This window comes from Hakea prostrata, chromosome 6 (assembly GCF_041222555.1).
Source record: "Hakea prostrata isolate BN-2017 chromosome 6, UWA_Hpros_2, whole genome shotgun sequence".
Classification (NCBI taxonomy): Eukaryota; Viridiplantae; Streptophyta; class Magnoliopsida; order Proteales; family Proteaceae; genus Hakea; species Hakea prostrata.
This window is the reverse complement of record NC_142605.1, coordinates 20,482,174-20,502,605: the sequence shown is the minus strand read 5'-3', so window position 1 is coordinate 20,502,605 and position 20,432 is coordinate 20,482,174. Positions and strand designations below refer to the sequence as shown.

Here is a 20,432-nt window from a genome sequence, read left to right as displayed (position 1 = left end):
ATTAATTAAACATCAAAATTATTAGAACCCAGTTATATGTTCCAACTTCCAACTCAATACAATTGTTAACGAGTTCATCCTAAGCTTTTTGAACCCATGGTTGTTAGTAAGTTTTGGTGAAAGTGACGTCACTAGTAAGGTATTTGATCCTCTGGCATTAAAATAGTTTTTTTCTTAGGTTTTAATCCACAAACTTATTTAAGCAACTAATTCAATCCAATGCATCTATCTTATTTACTTTTATAATAACCTAATCCATCAACCTAAGCAAGTTTTTCCTTCCAAGTTGCACTAACAATTTGTTTGATTGTGTGTGTGAGCATTGTTAAAAGGAAGGAAAAAAATTTTAACTGACTATAATATTTTAACTGACTGGAAATAGTCCCCTAATCAACTTCCCTTGCTGTAGTCCAAACACAATTAACAAGCTATTTTCCATTTTGTCTTTGAGCTTAACTTTCAAACCAAATACTTGGAATTCTCAAGCACTTCAATGTTTCGCATCAATCAATCAAATAGTCGACACAATAGCTTTGTTGTATGATTCAATCACTACCTATAAGAGTTTATTTCAAACTAAATATCATCTTGTCCCAAATATCATGATAAAACAGCACAACGAAGCCAAAATAACAAAATTGAGAATTCAATTAGGTCTTCAGTTTCCCACAGGACCCACCACTCTTAAAGACCACCTGGAGCTACATTCGATTCTTAAAAGAGAAATGTTTTTACATCTTGGTTGCATAAAAAAATACATAATAAGAAAATAACAAAAACCACACACATAAGAACAAGAATCCAATAGCCAACATTGTGATTCGGTCCATGAGAATTTGAATTTGAATGTGCACGTGTTCACTTGGGGCTTGCCATCCAACACCCAAATTTTTCTTGTTGATGCTGTCATATGATACTGAAGCTGTAGAACCCTCCTAAATTGTTTGACTCTCCCACATCTTATCTACCCAAATAAAAGAATTTTGATGGCTACTACCATTTTGGCACCTATAAAATCTTCGACCTGGATTTTTTCTTGTTCTGGAAGTCATTAAGATCATCCTTCCTTATCTGCAATAGCACAATGGAGGCTGTTGTTCCATTCTAAGTACAGCCTTATGAAAGTAAACCTGAAATAGATGACTCACCAACAAGAACATAGTAATACATTAAACCAATATTTACCCACCTATATCTGAAAATTAGGCTTAACTTCACATACATGGGATTCAGTTTCCACATTCAGTTTATTCAAGAAAAAACATTAATATTTATTAAACTTAATAAGTGGCTAGCTCTAATTGGATACAAATGGCAAAAAAATAGAGAGGAACACACTTTTGAAAAATCCACCCACAAGGGGTCCAAAGGAAACTATTTATGGTTTTCCATGCACTTGTTCTTAGCTAGTTTAATGGTAAAATTTCTCTTCAGGCTGCTCTCAATTTTGTGACACATCAGTTCAGCTCCTCTCTATTTTCAAAGTTTTCTTTTATCTTTCAAAGAGATTTTCAAAAAGTGCATTTAGCTCAAAAAACTTATTCTTTCCCATTGAGTCCTATGGGAAGGACAAGTCCTCATTGCTTGTTTTCTTTCTTTTCCTTCCCTTTTTTCGCCTACTGAATATTATGTGGAACTTTTCAAATGTTCTCCATGGAGTTTGATGCTTAAGATGATATCCACATAGTGATAAGGATGGCCGTAATGGTGTCATTGCTATTAATTTTGTGTTGCTTTTCTCTTGGGATAGTACTATTGTGAGTCAAGTTAGTTTTCCCTCATTATTTGGTGTTTACTTGCAGGAACATAAGATAAATGAAATTGGCCAATCCAATTGGCAAAAGGCATGTTTTGTGCCAACAAAGTCTGATGCCCTTGTTGTTGCCTTCAGAAAGTGGTTGAGAAAGTACTCAGGTGGCCAAGTGGATTGGGGTACCAAGTTCAGTGGAGCCCTTCCCCCTACTCCTCCTAAAGAACAACTAATGGATAGGTAAATCAAGCAGGGCATGTACCATGACTCAACTGATCTGTGTTCACAAACTTAAAACAGCCTAGTTTATAATACATTTACTGTGGGAGTATGTTTGCTTCTCCATCAAGCTTACGATGAAGTTGCATGTACCCGTTGTCTAATCGCTGCCATTCTTTGTCATAGGTACTGTCTCATGTGGTGAATTGCAGTAGCCGTAGTGCATCAATTAAGGGTCTCAAAGTGTTGGAAGTTGCACTCCATATTTTATCTATTGCATCTATAGGGATTGTTGCAGCCATCAAGCAAGGTGCAATATCATATGCCGCAAGGAATAGCATTATTTCCATGGCAGTGCTATGCTTTGGGGTGTCTAGGTGGTTGTCTTACTTCATCTAAAAGAATTTCTATTTCCACGATTACAACCATGGTTTCAAATGAGAAAAGCATTACAGATATTTTAGAGTGCATGCAATTATCTGTATTAGTAAAGTAAGAACATTTACAAAGCCCTGCTGAATTTTGTATATATGAAAAATAAGGGGGGGGGGATTATATTATGTATATGATCCAACGAATGAAGAGTTGCTTTTGTATTTATGTTGCTTATGCTGTTACAAACTCACTCAATCAATGCTCATAAAATTTGACTGATCTAAAGAAGATAATGAAGATAGTCTCCTTTTTCTTATCACTCTCTAGTTTCTACATTACATGTTTTATTTCTTGGTGTATCTGTATTTTTTGAAGTGAGTGAATGCATCTGACTTATACACAAAGAGAGTCTCCTAATCCCCCTGAGTTACCCCTTAATATTAATGTTAGCCTGAGGCTCTAAACTATCTAATTAATGAATCAGACCCTCTACTACTGATACTATTGGTGTCAGTTCGTGAGAAATATTGAAGAAAATGAAAAACAAAAAATATTATGGAAGAATAAAAATCATGAAGATGCAAGGAGTGGTTACAGTCGGTAGAGGAAAGGGTATTCTCGTTTTTTTCGACAAGTTAACTTGCTTATGTCAACATTAATTTTGAACCACTGAATTAAGAAACTTGTAAATGGGAATCAAATAATAATAACATACTTGAACCACTGAATTAAGAAACTATAACAAATACAAACCAAATCTCTAAAGAATAAGAAAAGAAAAGACTTTCAACTTCATAACTATGACAGTTGTGGCAGGATGAAATAAAGATGGAATGTCTTACAAGATCAAAGACCCAAAGGCATACCTTGAGAGGAGGATCATCAGGAGCCTCTGCAACAAACTGTGGTCCCAATGCTGAGGATTATCAGGAGCCTTTGATTACTTTGATTATCAGGGTTCAAGTCATTCACTCTACATGTATTATATATAGATAGGTAAGAAAGTGATACAAATCCATAACTAAGAAAAAGAGGTAGGTACGAGTACTGATACGAATCCATAATTATAATAAAGGACTGACCTGAAACGATCTAGTACTTGTCTCCGACATCCCAAATCCATAATTAAATTTCAGTGTTTCTTTGAGCGAGTAATCAACAGCCAGTGCCTTCCTGTTCAAATCACTCAATATGATTAAGAAAAGAAAAAAGAAATTAAGCCAGCACTAACACAAAGGTAAGAAAGCGATCAAACAATCAATCAATAATAATTAGTAACTAACAAAAAGAGGTATGACAGATCGAGTTATCTCATATTTGTTCACTATATTTAAATTATAGACTCACCTGAAACTCAAAACTCAAAACTCAGATCTGTCTTCAGAATCCCATATCGGTGATCACCTCTGTATTTCTTCACTCTTAATTCCAAAACCAGGTACTTGCTGCGGTGGACCAAAAAGGCTTTGCTTGCCCTCTCCTTGCTGCTACACCATCAACTGCAACATCCCAAAAAAGGGCCCTTTGGTTTCTGTTCCTTCACGCCCAAAACCTGTAATTGCTTTGATGTTGATTTTCAAGAAGAAAGTGAAGCTACGATCGGCGACGGAAGAGAGGAGCTGAACGATCGACGATTGAAGAGAGGAGCTGAACGATCGGCGATTGAAGAGAGGAGCTGAACGATCAGCGACGGAAGAGAGGAGCTGAACGATCGGCGATTGAAGAGAGGAGCGAGAACCCTAGCTGCGATGGAAGAGAGGAGCGAGAACCCTAGCTGCGATGGAAGAGAGGAGCGAGAACCCTAGCTGCGATGGAAGAGAGGAGCGAGATCCGTAGCTGCGATGGAAGAGAGGAACGAGAACCCTAGTTGCGATGGAAGAGAGGAGCGAGATCCGTAGCTGCGATGGAAGAGAGGAACGAGAACTCTAGCTGCAATGGAAGAGAGGAGCGAGATCAGTAGCTGCGATGGAAGAGAGGAACGAGAACCCTAGCTGCGATGGAAGAGAGGAGCGAGATCAGTAGTTGCGATGGAAGAGAGGAACGAGAACCCTAGCTGCGACGGAAGAAACTTCGCGAACGGGAAAATGTGATTCACGATGATTCCCAACTCGTTTTATCGTGGGTTCAAAGGGTGAGTCTTTTGGAAACCACCTCTTGGGTGGTTTCAAGTGATCCTATTTTGTGTTAAGTGGATCCTCTACCTGGTTGCTCCCTTGACCAACCACTTTTTTCTATTTCATGATTCCCGGAATCTAATTCGGACGAGAACCAAGCCACCTTAATATCTTTTCGTGCCCTCCACAACATTAATTTGTTTCAAAAGCCTGTTTCCAAAGGTTATATGGTTTGATAGCTCCCTTTCTTACTTGGTCCCTACAAAGGTTATATGGTATGATAGCTCCCTTTCTTACTTGGTCCCTACAGATAATCCCCCCCTCTGGTGATTGAATGGCTATATTCCCTTTGCCACGTTGAGATTCCATCAAAAAAGGAAAGGAAGGTGAGCTTGTGTGTGTATATCTGCTGGTACTTATGGATTGCAATGAATGATCGCATATTTGGGAGAAACAAGTGGAGCCCAGAGGAAGTCATTGAGAAAGCCCAAAGAATTTGGGCTGCTAGTAACACTTCACCTTCTGCCAATGAGGCACAATATGTATTGAGAAATCATAGTGAGGAGCAGGGAGTTGTTTGCCCCAGCCCTTGGGTGTTTGTGATGGGTCTTCCTCTTGAAGCTTCTAAGGAGAATCATTTGGGCCGGTACTTAGACAATCTCAAACCATTAGACTTTGGAGTGCTTTGTGGGGGCTTGGCTGAGGTTGCCTGGTTGAATGTCATCGGGAGGGACTCCACAACATTGAAGTTATGTTGGATACCCAAGCTCTTATCAAGTTGCTACGGAAGCAAGAACCTCATCCCCCATACAAATTGGTGGAACTCTCTTTGACATTTGACTCTTGATGGAGGAATTTGAAAAATGTAAGTTCTCTTTTATTCCTAGGATTGTAATGGTTTAGCTCATTCCCTCACCGGGAAGGCACTCACGGTTTCTTCTATGATTGAATGGCCACTTTCCTCCCCATGGCTTCATGGGATCTTATCTTCCTTTGTTGGGCATTTTCCCCTCTATGAATGAAAAACCTTTATACCAAAATAGGAAAGAAAAAAAAGGAGGGTTTTTTCCCTTCTTTTTTTTTTTCCAAAACTGGCAAAATATATTATAGATAATCATACAGAAATATGTCATGCTTTTGTTTTGCTTTCGGTCATTAAAAATAGGTAATGCTACATTCAGATAAATTAAAAAATATATATAAAAAATAAATAAATTAACTACATACATAAGAAACGGCAACCCTTAGCCTCTTCATAGATGAAAGCGCGAAAAGCCAAAGGAAAACAATATGGATCAAGAGAAATCTCTATGGGCATCGACAACATGTTTGCCATAAAGTTGGCACATTTGTTCGTCTCATGCACATGCTCAATTAAAAGACTACAGGCGCTGCTGTGATCATTTAATATTCTTATCATTTTTGAATATTTAATTTTTATTTAGTTTTAATACGAATTAGTATGATGATTAGTAGTTATGGATAGCAACAATTAAATATTTATGCAAGAGGATGGTTTGTTGATGCCAATTATCTTGAGTTGTGTTCATTATCACTTAAAATGAAAGAAAATAGTTGATTTTTTTTTTTTTTTTTGGTAGAAAACATTGATTAAGAAGAGAGAGGCATATGGGCTGGAGAAGGAACAGGCTCCCTAACCCAGTGACGCCAATTATAGTGCGTTGCATAATTACATCTCACTTTCAAACAATCTCCCCCACTACGGTCATTCCTGTTTTGATTACAGCACTAATAAGCATCCAAAAAGATTTCGAAGACTATTTCGGATGTCAATGGAGCATTTCAATACATTGGTATGTATATTAAAAAGGAAAAATCATATTACTATATAGAAGTACAAACTCTTTTTTTGGTATACTTTTTCCAGAATACAAAAAAATCTTCCCCCATTAGACTAATATTCCAATGGAACCCACCACCAGATGCCATGTTGCCTTGCCCTCAAACATGCGGCTAATCCCACCCTCGGCACTTCCCATGTACATCCGTTTCTCTGGTCCGAATACTGCCCCTCCCCTACCGGTGGGCAATACTTTAAAGAAGGGCTAATTGCCCACCTACGGCCTCCAATCCAATGCTATAGGCCTATAACTACCATCTAGGCCGCCGAACCTCATCCACAATTTTACACAAATCCCCTAATATTGCCACTCCCCTGCCCCCTCTTGTCGTAACTAAATCTGTGGATGCACCCATTGCCAAACAACAAAGACAACAACTGAATTTCATCTTAACTCCATTGGGATGATGTGACTAATGAACAAGTATGTTTAAACGACAAAAGGTAGGCTGCCACAATCTATAGATAGAACCGTTTAATTCAAATAAAATAACATACATTTGGGATTCCAAATACATCAATGAATAAGACAATGTCATTGTAAACTTTCCATTTGCACGTGGAATATTTTTCGAATGTTATATTACATTTAATACAACAATTATAGTATCACTTTAATGTTCTAATGTACATACTGTAGCAATGCGGCACTCAAACACGGATTAAAGCGTGGTTTAGGATGACATACAAACATTACAACCCCCAGGGCCCCCCCTATATGAAGCGCCGTTCCACCCCCCATGAAGAGAACCCCAAACCCAATGACCCTGTATATGCCTGTATTTCTGTTAATGGAAAAATAAAAAGAACACTATAGTTGATGAACAATTGTCATGAGTTATTTTTATGACGGCTCACAATGTTATAAATGATGTCATCCAATAATAGTATCAGCATTCAAGTGAAACAATGATACGCCATTTTCATAATTAATATACTACAAACACTACAAACATTTGCTAGAGAGATAGTAGTACCACTCTCGTTTGAGGAAACATCACTTGAAATTAAATCACATGAAAAATATTATATACAATTGCATTGAGGTAATAGATGGAACACGCGTAAGTGCAACAATTCCAGTCGTAAAGCAAATATCATATAGGTCTATAATGAAATTATTATTATTATTATTTTTGCCCAATATAATGAAATTACTCAAAATGCAAGTGTAGCGTGTTCACTTGATATGTGCTGCCAGTTGAAAATGAAATGTGCATGACAATCGAATATCATGGGAAGCCATCAACATCCCTCATATGAAATTTTCCCATCTACCACTAGGTAATAATTTAAATTCCTACTAGCTTTTCATTATGGTCATTATGATTTTTTTTTATGAACATGGGTGATGTCCAACTCCAACCGTTAATTGCCATTTTGTAGGAAAATATTATATTGTTGATTTTGAATACACAAATAGTACTATTTATATGGCTCATTTCAAGAATGTTTGATATCATCAACAAGATTTTAAATACAGACAACCTCAAATGGTGGAATAGTTATTTAATTTCACACAATCATCATTGAGAATAGTTATTAAGAAATCATTTGGAGTTTTGAATAAACTATTAAGAAATCATTTGGAGTTTTGAAGAAATGTTTCTCTGTTTTAAAGATGATGCCATCGTATAGTTTCAAAACACATGTAATAATTGTGATTGTATGTGTGAAGGTACACAAAAGCAAACAACATCGAATTGGCTTTTTGAAAAAGCAAAGAGGGGAGAGTTTGATGATGAAGATGATGATACTAATTGATTATGACAAGGTCATAGATATTGCAAATGTGGTAGGTGATATGCAACAACAATAACGAAAAGAGTAAGATGAATAACAAACCAAATCAATGAAGCTTATGAGGATTGGTGATCAATTTGTATGTTTTGGTTAGGAATTAATTGTTTTCTTACTATTACTCGGTATGACATGATTAGTGGACTTGTAAGAAAAACTATTTTATAGAAAGGTAATGCTGCCAAACGTATTTATTAGTGAAATAATTATTTTACACATTAATTATCAAACAATTTTCGTATTTTGATTTAAAATGAGTTTAATATTGATTTTTTGAAAAATAGGTAAAAACAAAGAATAAAAATAACACCAAATTCAACCTTAGATGTCTCACACCATCAAAATGTTTTCTCAAACTATGGTCCAAATCCAATATAGAATCTTAATTAGGAAATATTTTGGAAAGCTTTTAGTTCATTTGACCATAATATTTAGTTGACCATGATATTTAGTCGATTAGATCTCAACAATCAAATAAAAGTTAATCGTGAATACAAAAGTGCATTTTTAGTTCAACCAAAAGCATACTTCTTAATTTTGTTTGTTGATGTTACTTGGAGAAAACAATTAATTAAGACTGCTAATTTTTAATTAGTTGTTGAACTTAAGTTTTGCCTGTTGAAATAAGCCCCATAAGCCCAGATAATTTTTTTAAAAAATATAGCCCAATATAAATCCAGACCCACATCCATGCAAGTATAGCCCAATATGATAAATCCAGGCCCACATATCACCTCACAAAGCTCAAACAGTTAGATAATCAGCCCATATCCAATTGAACTGGAATCTTAGTTTTTTTTTTTGGGGGTGAAGAATCTTAGCGTATTTTGATGCTTTTTCCAACCCTTGTATTGGTTTGGCTTTTTGGAATTGAAGCTACCAACAGCCTATTATTGTCGGAGAAATAGAATATAATCCCAGCACTTGATTGGGGTGTTCTTGATCAAGAAAAGATCGAGTGTAGATTACCATCATTCCTAACACTCCATAACCATAACAAGCCTAACGGGACGAGATTCCCAAATTTAGGGATAAGTGTCATGTGCTTCTGAAGGATGCAAATCTAGTTCGTTTCGTCACATCGGAGAGTCAAGACTGCAATTTTATTTCCCTTTACCTCTTCCATTATTATTTCATTACCGAAACGTCGAAACCCTAACGTCTCTGCTACTGCGGTAACAGCCATGGCATCAGACGAACTAGAAACTCGAAAAAGGCACCGGAGATCGTCTGATGACGGAGCAGAGGAAGGGTCAAAGCGACGTAAGCACAGCCATCATCACAGGAGTAGCAGTCATCATCGACGTCGCCATAGACATCGCAGCAGCAAACACGATAGCGATACCAAATACGAAGACGATGACAGCACTGCTCCTGCTGTTGCACCAAGCTCTAATTCACGTCTCGAAGATGATAAGGAAGAAGGTGAAATTCTTGAAGAAGAGGAAGAAAATCGTGGTGTCGGTCATGAGGAGATGTTGAAAAATAAAATTGAATCTGATGTTGAGTCTGGCGAAATTAAACCGGATGAGGTTGGTGGGAGATCGAGTAATCGTGAATCGGTGAGTTCTTGATAATCTCTTGTATCATTCTTCGTATTGAATGGGATTCTTACTTGTTTCGGTTTTGAAATCTCAATTTTTTTTTGTTCTCCCACTGATATATTTTTATTATCTCAAAAGTTTCTTATGAATTTCTTGTAACAAGATCTGGATATAGTTTGAGACCTTGTTATTCTTTATTAAGAATGATATGCGTGATTACTGGAAACCGTCTCTACGTCCAATGTATATCCGCTATTACGGTTTGTTCTGGTTATCTTTCTCTTTCTGTAGTGTGAGCTTGCAAGTTAACTGACACTTGGTTCGATATGGTACCGATTACACTGAATTCAGTAGTTATTTATATATGCTGAGTTGGAGTTTCTATAGGCATACCCTGAAGACCAAGTGCGGTAATATGAATTAGTAAGAACTGCTTTCATGTGTAATATGTTCTGCATTTGGAAATATTTTACTGCTAATTTGTTGACTTTGTTTATTTTTATTGTTAATTCTCTCTTGCAGGCAATTCATGGTGAGAGAGGAGTTCCTCGTAAATTTGGAGAAGAGCTTGAGCATTATGATAGCATTGAGAAAAATACTACAATTTCAAAGTCTTTAAAAGTTTATCGGTGTGATTCTGCATCATCTGATTTGGCAGTCGATGATAGGGACAAGTCTGACCAACTTATATGCTTGAATTCTGATGGGGAGAATGCTGGGAGGAAAAATGTTGAGGTTTCTTATCTGAATGAGTCAAAGGCGGAACATTCAGAATATGGGATGAAGGAGCACGAGGTAGGGGAAATTGATGAACTGAACACTGGATCTGAAGACACCAAATTTACGGACAAGAAGAGGGAAACACACAGTGACATGTCTCCCAGCAATGAGGTTGGAGAAGTTGATGAACAGAATGCAAGGTCTGAAAACATCAGGTATAGGGATAAGAAAAGGGAAATACATGATGACATTTCTCCCAGGAGTGGTGGGATAAGCTATGAAAATGGGGATATTGATCAGAAATCCCATAAGGAGGATAGAAGTCAGCACAGGGGATCTGGAACCTCTTTAAAAGGAGTTGCAAAAGATAAGTATAGTAGGCAGTCTGATGAAAATGACTCAAGAAAGTATGCTAGGTCAAGATCACCGGCTGGTAGGGAAGATGTTCATCAGAGAAGGAAAAGAAAGATTGATGAAAGTGGTGCTAGGCCCAATAGAAATAGGGAAACAGAACTAGTGGATGATGAGAGAAATGGTTCAGTAGATGGGAACAAATCAGCTTCCCCAGAAAATACAGGGAGCAAGCACAAGACTGTATCATACTCCCCATATCATGAGAAATACAATGACAAGGCCCACAGGAACAGTTCAAGGTCACGTGATAGCGTGGGAGATAGGAGATCTCGGTCCCGAAGTATTTTAATGGATGATGTCCGTCGTGGGACAGGTGGGAAATCACACAAAGATGACAGTGACTTAATTGAACCATTTGATTCACGAGTGAGGGGACCAGAAAGTTTTGATCGTGGAAGTGTAAGATACAGTAAGGAGGACAGACATGGTAGTAGGGACTGGGTGAGGGATGGTGAGCGAGAGCTTAGCCATAGCAGGTATAGTGGCCGAGAGGCTGGGTATGGCAGTTGGGAGACTCGGGACAAAGAGAGGGATAGAGGTAAGGAGAGGGAGAGAGACGGAAGTAGGAACATGGATAGGGAGAGGGATAAGGAGAAGGTTCGAGAGAGGGAGAAGGACAGGGACAGGGAAAGGGTGAAAGAGAAGGAAAAGGATCAGGGCAGGGAGAGGGAGAGAGAGAGGGAGAGGGAGAGGGAGAGGGAGAAGGATCGGGAGAGGGAGAGGGAGAGGGAGAGGAAGAGGGAGAAGGAGCGAGACAGAGACAGGGACAGGGACAGGGAGAGAGAGAGATATAGGAAAAGGGAAGGGGAGAGGGAGAGAATTAGGGATAAAGATAGGGGTAGGGAGACGGAGAGTAGTTGGGTGGGCAGAAATCAATATGATGGTCATAATGATGTATATGGTGGTCGAGATAGGTCGAAGGATTCTCGGCATTTGAAAGATGAACAGGATTACCACTACAGGAGAGGGAAAAAAGATCCAGAAAAGGTGCCAACTATCATGGATAACGATATGGAAAGGCATGAAAAGAAACTACAGAGGTATATGTTGTCATCTAATCATTGGTTATATCCTAGCTCATTCTATATTTATCTTATATGCTGCTTTTTGTTTTTAGAGATGAAGAGATAGAAGAAGATTATGAAGATAGGGTTTCGTTACAACTAGCCGAACAAGAAGAGGAAGATGTTGACAGAATTAAGGAGGAGAGCAGAAAAAGAAGGCAAGCTATCCTAGAAAAATATAAGCAGCAAAAACAGCAGTCACAACAACGGGTTGAACCTCATGGTCAAGCCTCAACTGAAGGTGTCTCCCACTTCCTAGTTAACTTATTTTCTCTTCTTTGAGGTTTCAGAGTTCTATTTTTCGTTTATGATTATTTTTTGAGGTCTTATTCATTGTTTTTACTAAATCATAAATGCTTTGGATCAGAGAATGGTTCTCTTAATGTGAATGAGGGAGAACACCAGAAACATCCTCCACAAGTGGTTAATTCTTTTGACGCTCATGAGGGTAGGAGTGACAGTCCAGAGGCTGATGTCACCAAGTCTACATTTTCTGTATGGAAATCACCTTCTCGTAATGGAACTTTGGCCCATGAGAGCACTTCTGGTGCTGGGGGTTTAGGGGATGGGACTCCAAAGGTATGTAGGTGGTCCATTAAAAATGAAATTTGTTTTAAATTTCTCCCATATGTGGGCAAACGTGATTTACATGAGTCTCTTTCCCAAGCTTGTCTGCGGCTCTGCCATGGACCTACTGATTCACTATGTGACCTTGGATGGTTTATTTCTTAGTCTTTTTGAGGCTTGGATATTATAGCTTTGATTACTTTAGGTTACTGATTTCCACTTCATTGTAGTCACAATTTGCCAATTTTTGCAGAGTGAGAGATCAACAGATATGTTCCGTGATGATATTTTTGGAGAGTCACCTGCTGGAGTTCGAAAAACTGTAGGTGCCATTCCATTGCCTCTTCCTTCTTTGATGCATTCAGCTTTTTCAGTCTCACATGGAAAGTGTTGGTTTTCTTCCTTCTTTGCTGGATTTTATGATTGGTTACAGAATGTTGAACTAGGTTTTCAGTAATGGAAAACTGATTTGGATAACCAAATGATTCACATGGTATTTGCTACATGAGGTAGCATGCTCGATTGAGGCCTTGTTCTCCTTATATGTATAATTCGTTCATGCACCCATGAGCAGTATGTTGTGGGTATGCAGATTAATTTACCAAGTGGAAGAGGTACTGGCTGTAGGACTGGTTATTCTTCACCCAGGACACTAGGGCAGGCTCCTATATGTTCCCAATTGATGAACTAGAGTGCAGTAGTAGTGCAGAAAAAGAGGCTTCCACTTTTGTTCGCTCTAGGACTAGTTACTCTACGTACAGGACCCAAGAGCAGGCACCTATTCATTACCAGTTGATGAACTAGGAGTGCGTCACTGTAGTAGGAGTGAAAGAAAAGAGGCTTCAGCTTCTGTTCTGTTCTTCATGGCAGTTTTCTGATAGCATATGACTAGTTTGGAAAATGTGTTTTTGCATTCACAGATGCTTTCCATACCAATGTGTGGTCTTCCAGTGATTGACATGATATTTCTTTTGTATGTTGTCCTCTACTTATCTTCCAAAATTTGTCATCTATTTCGAGATAGGATAAGGTTGCACTGGGAGCATCATGTCTAGAGACTTCTAGGACTTTATATAGTTGGTTGATTGTGATCATGTATTCATTGAGATACTGATGGAATGCAAAATCCATCAATAAAGCAGTACTTTTTAGTAACTAATGAAAGAATATAGATGAAGAAGGCCTTTTAGGGTGTTTGCTTGTTTGGGAGTTATATTCTGTTAAAAAATTGATCGCAATTTATGAGTTAAATACAACATTTAACCCTATGATGACAAACTGGCACCGTTATATGAATTACAAATTAAAGTGCATGAAAGTTGAATCTGGTTCCAAATGAACATCTGAACCATCAAACAATCGAACACCATCATATTGAGCAAACTAATTTGATAAAACTTAACCTCGGCTGCTTGAATGCAATGTTGCTTCTGAAAGGAGTGACATGCTTATGCTGAACTTCCAAAATGTTGCTTGGTGTTGCAACTTATTGAATAAAAAAGGCTGGGATTATAGTATGGTGATTTCATAGATCAAAGGTTGGGACTCAATCTGGTATCTGGTTCAATTGCCCTATATGAAAGCCTCTTTGACATGACGCTGTCTGTTGGACTTCTGGAACGGCAATGTGGATATTAAATTTCTTAATAGTTATCCCTTTTGGTTTTTTTTTTCTTTTTTGCTTTTGCTATAAAATGCATAGTAATATCGTATCAGCGTTATTATCCTCCCATTTGGTAGTATACTTTATTATTAGAAAGAATGGATGCTCTCTCTCTCTCTCTCTTCCCCTGCTTTTCGTGAATAGCTTCTTTCCTCACTGATTTTGTCATAAAAACTTATCCTTATGCTGTGTAATTATTGCAGGAAAAAATAGATGGTTTGCATCTTGAAAGAAGTGGTCTTCATGACAACTGGGACGATGCAGAGGGTTATTACAGTAAGTCTTTTGTCAAATTTTCTTTGTTTCTTTTTAACATATGGGGCACAAGAATTGCTAGTCTCTTTGGTTTCAATGGATTTCAGGTTGACCTTTCTTTTGCAGAGTTGTACTCTATCCTCTCTCTTCATTGTATTTACATATTCCCTGGCAGGTTTTCGATTTGGAGAAGTACTTGACAGTAGGTATGAAGTTACTGCAGCACATGGGAAAGGTGTTTTCTCAACGGTAGTTCGTGCAAAGGACCTCAAGTCTGGGAAAGGTGATCCTGAAGAGGTGGCTATAAAAATGATACGCAATAATGACACTATGTGAGTGTGAGTTGGTGTTACCTTTTCTGCTTCAGATCGCTTTAGTTCCAGCTACATATTTTTTAACTGGATAGTCCAAGTCAATGTTAAGTGATCTATAATGCACAGGTACAAGGCGGGTTTAGAGGAGCTGATAATATTGAAGAAATTGGCTGGTGCAGATCCTGAGAATAGGCGTCACTGTGTTCGATTTTTCTCTAGTTTCAAGTACCGAAATCATCTTTGCTTGGTTTTTGAATCTCTTCATATGAATCTTCGTGAGGTACTAAAGAAGTTTGGTCGTAATATTGGCCTCAATCTAGGAGCTGTAAGAGAATATGCCAAACAGCTTTTTATTGCATTAAAGCATCTACGGAATTGTGGAGTCCTGCATTGTGATATAAAGCCGGATAATATGCTGGTGGGTTTAAGCTAGTCCTTCACTACTGAGTTGGTTTTTTTTTTATGAATCCCTAAAATAGTTAAGATGTCCATTTCAGGTAAATGAGGCAAAAAATGTGTTGAAGCTTTGTGATTTTGGGAATGCCATGTTTGCTGGAAAAAATGAGATCACACCATATCTTGTGAGCCGCTTTTACCGGGCTCCTGAAATTAGTAAGTTCTTGGTTTGACGTTTGTTGGGTTCTGTTTTTTTTGTTGTTGGGGGGGGGGGGTTGTTAATGTGTTTCTTGAGATATTTGTTTTTTGATTGGTTTATGTAGTAAATATGAAAATTTTGTTTTCCTGCTGCAGTTCTTGGCTTGCCTTATGATCATCCCATGGATATGTGGTCTGTTGGTTGCTGTTTATATGAACTTTATTCAGGAAAAGTCCTTTTTCCAGGCCCATCAAACAACGACATGTTGCGTCTCCACATGGAGTTGAAGGGTCCTTTTCCAAAGAAGATGCTCCGCAAGGTCAAAACTATGTTTTGTTTTCATCAGATTCCTTGTAACCCTTACAAGGGTGTCAAAGCCCTTTACTTTTTGCTGCTTTGTTCTGATGTTCATTGGTATCTTTCTCTTATTGTTTGAGTTGTTGGATGGAAATACCATGTTATGATTATTATTTTATTGCTTGTGCTGATTTCAGCATCTCTTGCCTTATCTACAGGGTGCATTTACCAATCAGCATTTTGATCAAGACTTGAATTTTCTTGCTAATGAAGAAGATCCTGTTACAAAGAAGGTAAGAAGTTGCTTGTCAGCTAAACCTTTAGTGATTATGTTCTGGTGGCTGCTTCTGTCGGTTATCCTACTATTGCAACCCAATCTTTCAACCACTTTCTGCCCTTACCCCAAGGAGGAAATTTTTTGGGTATAGAAGGTGGAGACATCATTGCCCTCATTTTAATTTGACTTTGTAAATTATATCTGCAGGCTGTGAAGAGGCTACTTCTCAATATTAAGCAAAAAGACATTGGTAACTTAATTACAAGCTCCCCTGGTGAGGATCCGAAGATGGTGGCGAATTTCAAAGATCTTCTAGAAAAAATGTTTGTCTTAGATCCAGAGAAGAGAATGACAGTATCTCAAGCGTTGAGTCATTCATTCATCACGGGCAAGTGAACAAAGATGCTGATTTTATGACCCCAGAAATGCTGTTGAGCTAGATGCATGTACATTATGATCTCAATTTATTTTCAGCTCTCTAATCATTGGGCATTTCTCTGTCTTTATCTCTCTGTGATTGCCTAAGAGGATCGACACAATGTTATTGGCGTGGATGAAATGCGAAGAAGATGATGTTTGGTCTGAAGACCTTCCTACATGGCGTTTCTTTCAGTGGGATGGGTTCTGTTTCTATTGTAAGACAACTCGCCAGAGGCGTTTACATCTCTTGTAATCATTCCTAATGATGGGCTCTGTGAAGATTTATCACATTTTTATCCCTCCTTGAATTTTTTGTTTGAAGTTTGAAAACAGTGTGCTGCAACCTTTTGCAGGCTTTAGTGCTTTAGGAAATTCACACCAACGCTAATTACTAAATTAAACTCAATGAGACTGTGAAAAGTGTTCTTTTGGCTTTTGGAATAGATATGGCCACAGAATCTTTTCGTTTCAGATAGCTTCTGTCTTGTATTGGATTTTATTTTTCCAATATTTAATGGATACTTGGATTTTGCAGTTTTTTGTGTCTTCATTCTTTTCATTTATCCAAATCACTTGGGTCCTAGAGTCTAATTCTATTTTTCATTCAGGGTTTCATCCAGGGCCATGACGCAACCAATCAGTGCTTTAGATGCTTAGAAGGCAACCAAAAGAAGGTACCCTGGTTTGTTTATTAGGCCGCTTATTGTGAAACCCTTGAAACTGCTTTGCATGCTCTTAATTATAAAACTGGGCTTCTGAACTGTCTTGGGACTTAGAGGAATTAACCAGAATAATTTTTCTTGAAGTCAAATGGTCCATTTCTTCCTTGTCTTCAGAGCCCTCTTGTCTGTTTGCATGTACATTTTCCTGCATTGTGTGTTTGTGTGTGGAAATAGAAGTTAAAATTTTGTAATTGGAGTATCTTAGTTTTTTTGGGTACACATTACTAAATTTATTTATATATGTAAAAAGGGATTCCAAAGGTGAATAATCTTAGATTATATCCAGGTGTTGTCTAATTATAAATAGAAACCTGTGTTCTGTTTGCCCCCCTTATTTTTGTGATACTCCATTACATCTGATCTATGGTTTGGTGGTTCTGGAGGCTTTTCCACTGGCGGTGAGAGGTTGCAGTGTTGCAGTTAATGCTTAACTTGGTTAGTAGTTGCACCTGACTTTAATTTTATTTTCTTTAATATGACTTTTAACTTTTTCATGCTTTCCCTGATAAAAGTTTATAAGGTTGGTGTGTTTCTCCATGGTGTGGTGTCTAACAGTTCTTTTCTTTGGGGTTTTTCTAGGACATAGATGCTAAGTTCATGGAGTTCCCCGTAAGTTCATCTCTAATCCTATTACTCCACCTTGTCATCGTTCTGATTTTTTCAAGCATTTCATCTCACACATGGTTCTTTTAATTTTTTTTTCACTTTTATTTATTTATTTATTTTATCATGAATTTTTGGTGATCATAAATGTAATATATTTTTCTCCGTTGAAGCACTTACATATTATCTAAATGTCTCATGTGGTTCTGGTTTTAGTGATTTACTTATTATTGTATCTAAGCTTATAACCACTGTGGTCCACAGACACTCCTCACTTGACCAGAATTAAGCTATAGAGTTGGTCTTGTGTAGTTTGATTTGGCTCCGCATGCGGAAATAAACTATAATTGGTCTTTTGAAGTTAGCATTGGCAATTATTAGATCCCTCTCCTTAGTCTAACTTGATTCTCTTTCTCGGTAAAAGAGGGACTCTTTAACATGACATCTGCAGAGTCCAAAGACTTAAATGTCTTATTGTTTGGTCATTTCTATTGGGTGGGTTGGCATGCTGGGTGCATCTTTGATACTTCCAAAAGATGCGTTAATTGAATTGAAATATGTTTAAAAATTGGTTCACTGCATGTTTTTTAGACCCTTAATTCATAGCAATGGTTTTATGGCTATATGAATGTTAATTGCATGCTGGTAGCAAGTCCACCCCCACCCCCACCCCCCCAAAAAAAGGAAAAAAAAAAAACCCCCAAATTTTTTTCCCAGCTTAATTCGAGACATACATGATGCTTAGCACTGCAAAGGACCATATTGTAAAAGAAGAATTGTTTTGAGGGGGCACAAGGAAGTGGGATGACAGCCCCCATGAAAGGTGGAAGCTGCCTATGATGATGCTTAATTCGAGACATAAATGATGCTTAGCACTGCAAAGGACCATATTGTAAAAGAAGAATTGTTTTGAGGGGGCACAAGGAAGTGGGATGACAGCCCCCATGAAAGGTGGAAGCTGCCTATGATGGTTTGGTGCCCATCTTCATTGGCTTGCATTAGGGCCATGCTTCTTGGCAGGAAAAGCCTTTATGGGTATTATGGTCCTACACATGTCTCATACGGGCACATGGTAATATTTTTTTATTACACAGCATGATCGCTTTGTTGGAACTCAATTTAAATATTTTTTACCATTGAGATTGAATTTATATTGGCGGCATTAAAAACTGGAAACTTATTGATCTCCCTTAGACATGAAGCAATTAAGATGTTGCATAATGTCCACTTGATGGTTGATTAATGTATGAGAGAAATGGCTAGGATCATGAAGATGACCTGAATTGTTAGCACAAACATGAATTATCTTGGAAGCTTTGTCAGGTAGTTGTCCTATTCTTCCAACAACAACAACAACAAGAACCCTTGTCCAGTTAAATGGGGTTGGCTACATGGATTCTTGCTTCCAACCAGCTGTGCTTGAGGCCATACTAGATACGTGGACTAAGCTTTGCATATCCTTTCCCACCACTTCTATTAAGGTTTTCTTAGGTTTGCCTTTAGTTCTTCTAATTCCTTCAATTTGAATTTAATTGCTTCTCCCTATAGGGGCATTTGCAAGCCTCTGTTGAACGTGCCTATGCCACCTAAACAATTTTCTCGTAGCTTATCATTTATTGACGCTACTCTTGGACTGACTCTAATTTGATCATTCCTACTTTTGCCACTCATCCATCTTAGCATCATTAGTTCTGCGACATACGTCATCTTGTAATACTTAAGCTATTTTGAAGCTCTGTGAAGTATAAATTTAAGCACCATAAAAGTGATTTAGTTTTTCTGGGACTTCATTAAAATTGAGGTCCATCTGATGCCTAAATGGTGCGTCCAGTTTTAGGTTACTGCTAAATATTTTGGAGTTCGGTCTGTTGTTATTAATAGCTTGGAGGAATTCTAGGCAAAAAATAAGCATTTCAGGTATCGCTGAAATGCATTAGATTGTTATGCTTGACAAGGAATGCCCCTCCAGTTTTCAGGAGGGTATTGGCACTGAAGTGATGGAGTTCTTACCTTTTACTTCTGTTTTGGAGGACTAGGCAAAAGAAAAAAAAAGCATTTCAGGTACTGCTGAAATGCATTAGATTTTGTCATGCAGGCAGGGAATGCCCGTCCAGTCTTCAGAAATGGTTCGGCCCTGAAGTGATGGAGCAGTTCTTACCTTTTAGTTCTGTCTTGGAGGAATACTAGGCAGAAAACAAGCATTTCAGGTATTGCTGAAATGCATTAAATTATGTCATTAAGGCAGGGGATGTCCATCCAGTCTTAAGAAAGGCTTTGGCATTGTAGTGATGGAGTAGCTCTTACCTTTTTATTCTGTTCCTATGGAGCAACTGGTGTTCTATAACTTTTAAGGTAGTGAAAAATATTCCAAGAATCAGAGTGATATTGTCAAAATTGATCCTACAATCAATTTGCAATTTAGGTAAGTTTATAGATCTTTCTCTTTTCTTCATTTCTTCTTGATGTAGATGGTGTCACTCGGGTGGATATACTCGGGGGCCCCTTTGGGGGGGGGGCATTGCCTTCCTAGATTTTTAAATTTTTTTTGGATTCTATTTGTTTTTCCCTTGATTTTCTCTTTCCATGTGTGAAATACATTATTTGCCCCCCCCCCCCACCCAAAAAAAAATCTCCCTAAACTTTCTCCTAAAATTTTGATCCCTCCTAATAACAGTTTCAATCTTAAGTTTTATTAGTTGGACGTTTGGAATTTCAACCATTGATAGTATCAAATCTAATCATAACTATTGATTTTTTTCCTACTTAATTTATGGAAATTGACTGTTGTCCCCATATTTAGGTAATGGACTTCAAACCTATCTTTTCTCTACAATTTCTCCCATAATTTCTTCCCTACC

General features: G+C 37.8%; 1 protein-coding gene and 1 pseudogene across 4 annotated transcripts; both read left to right on the top strand.

Moving 5' to 3' along the window:
- The first annotated feature begins 4,886 nt into the window (after positions 1-4,886).
- On the top strand, positions 4,887-8,138 carry LOC149012518 (uncharacterized; annotated as a pseudogene).
- A 917-nt stretch (positions 8,139-9,055) lies between these two features.
- LOC149012517 (Protein kinase superfamily protein) lies at positions 9,056-20,077 on the top strand. Of its 4 annotated transcripts, XR_016173923.1 has the most exons (15): positions 9,056-9,681; positions 10,186-11,837; positions 11,915-12,102; positions 12,229-12,440; positions 12,682-12,750; positions 14,295-14,367; positions 14,522-14,678; positions 14,787-15,078; positions 15,158-15,272; positions 15,411-15,574; positions 15,771-15,845; positions 16,037-16,464; positions 16,858-16,923; positions 17,355-17,406; positions 17,551-20,077. XR_016173923.1 is itself a non-coding variant. In XM_089158258.1 (12 exons), the coding sequence occupies exons 1-12, from the start codon at positions 9,304-9,306 to the stop codon at positions 16,223-16,225; spliced, it is 3,564 nt and encodes a 1,187-aa protein (XP_089014384.1). In that variant the 5' UTR covers positions 9,056-9,303; the 3' UTR covers positions 16,226-16,851. The 4 variants fall into 4 exon arrangements, 2 of the variants coding, with proteins under 2 accessions (XP_089014384.1, XP_089014386.1); XR_016173922.1 differs by having other exon boundaries at positions 16,858-17,406; XM_089158258.1 differs by lacking the exons at positions 16,858-16,923; positions 17,355-17,406; positions 17,551-20,077 and having other exon boundaries at positions 16,037-16,851.
- The last annotated feature ends 355 nt before the right edge of the window (positions 20,078-20,432 follow it).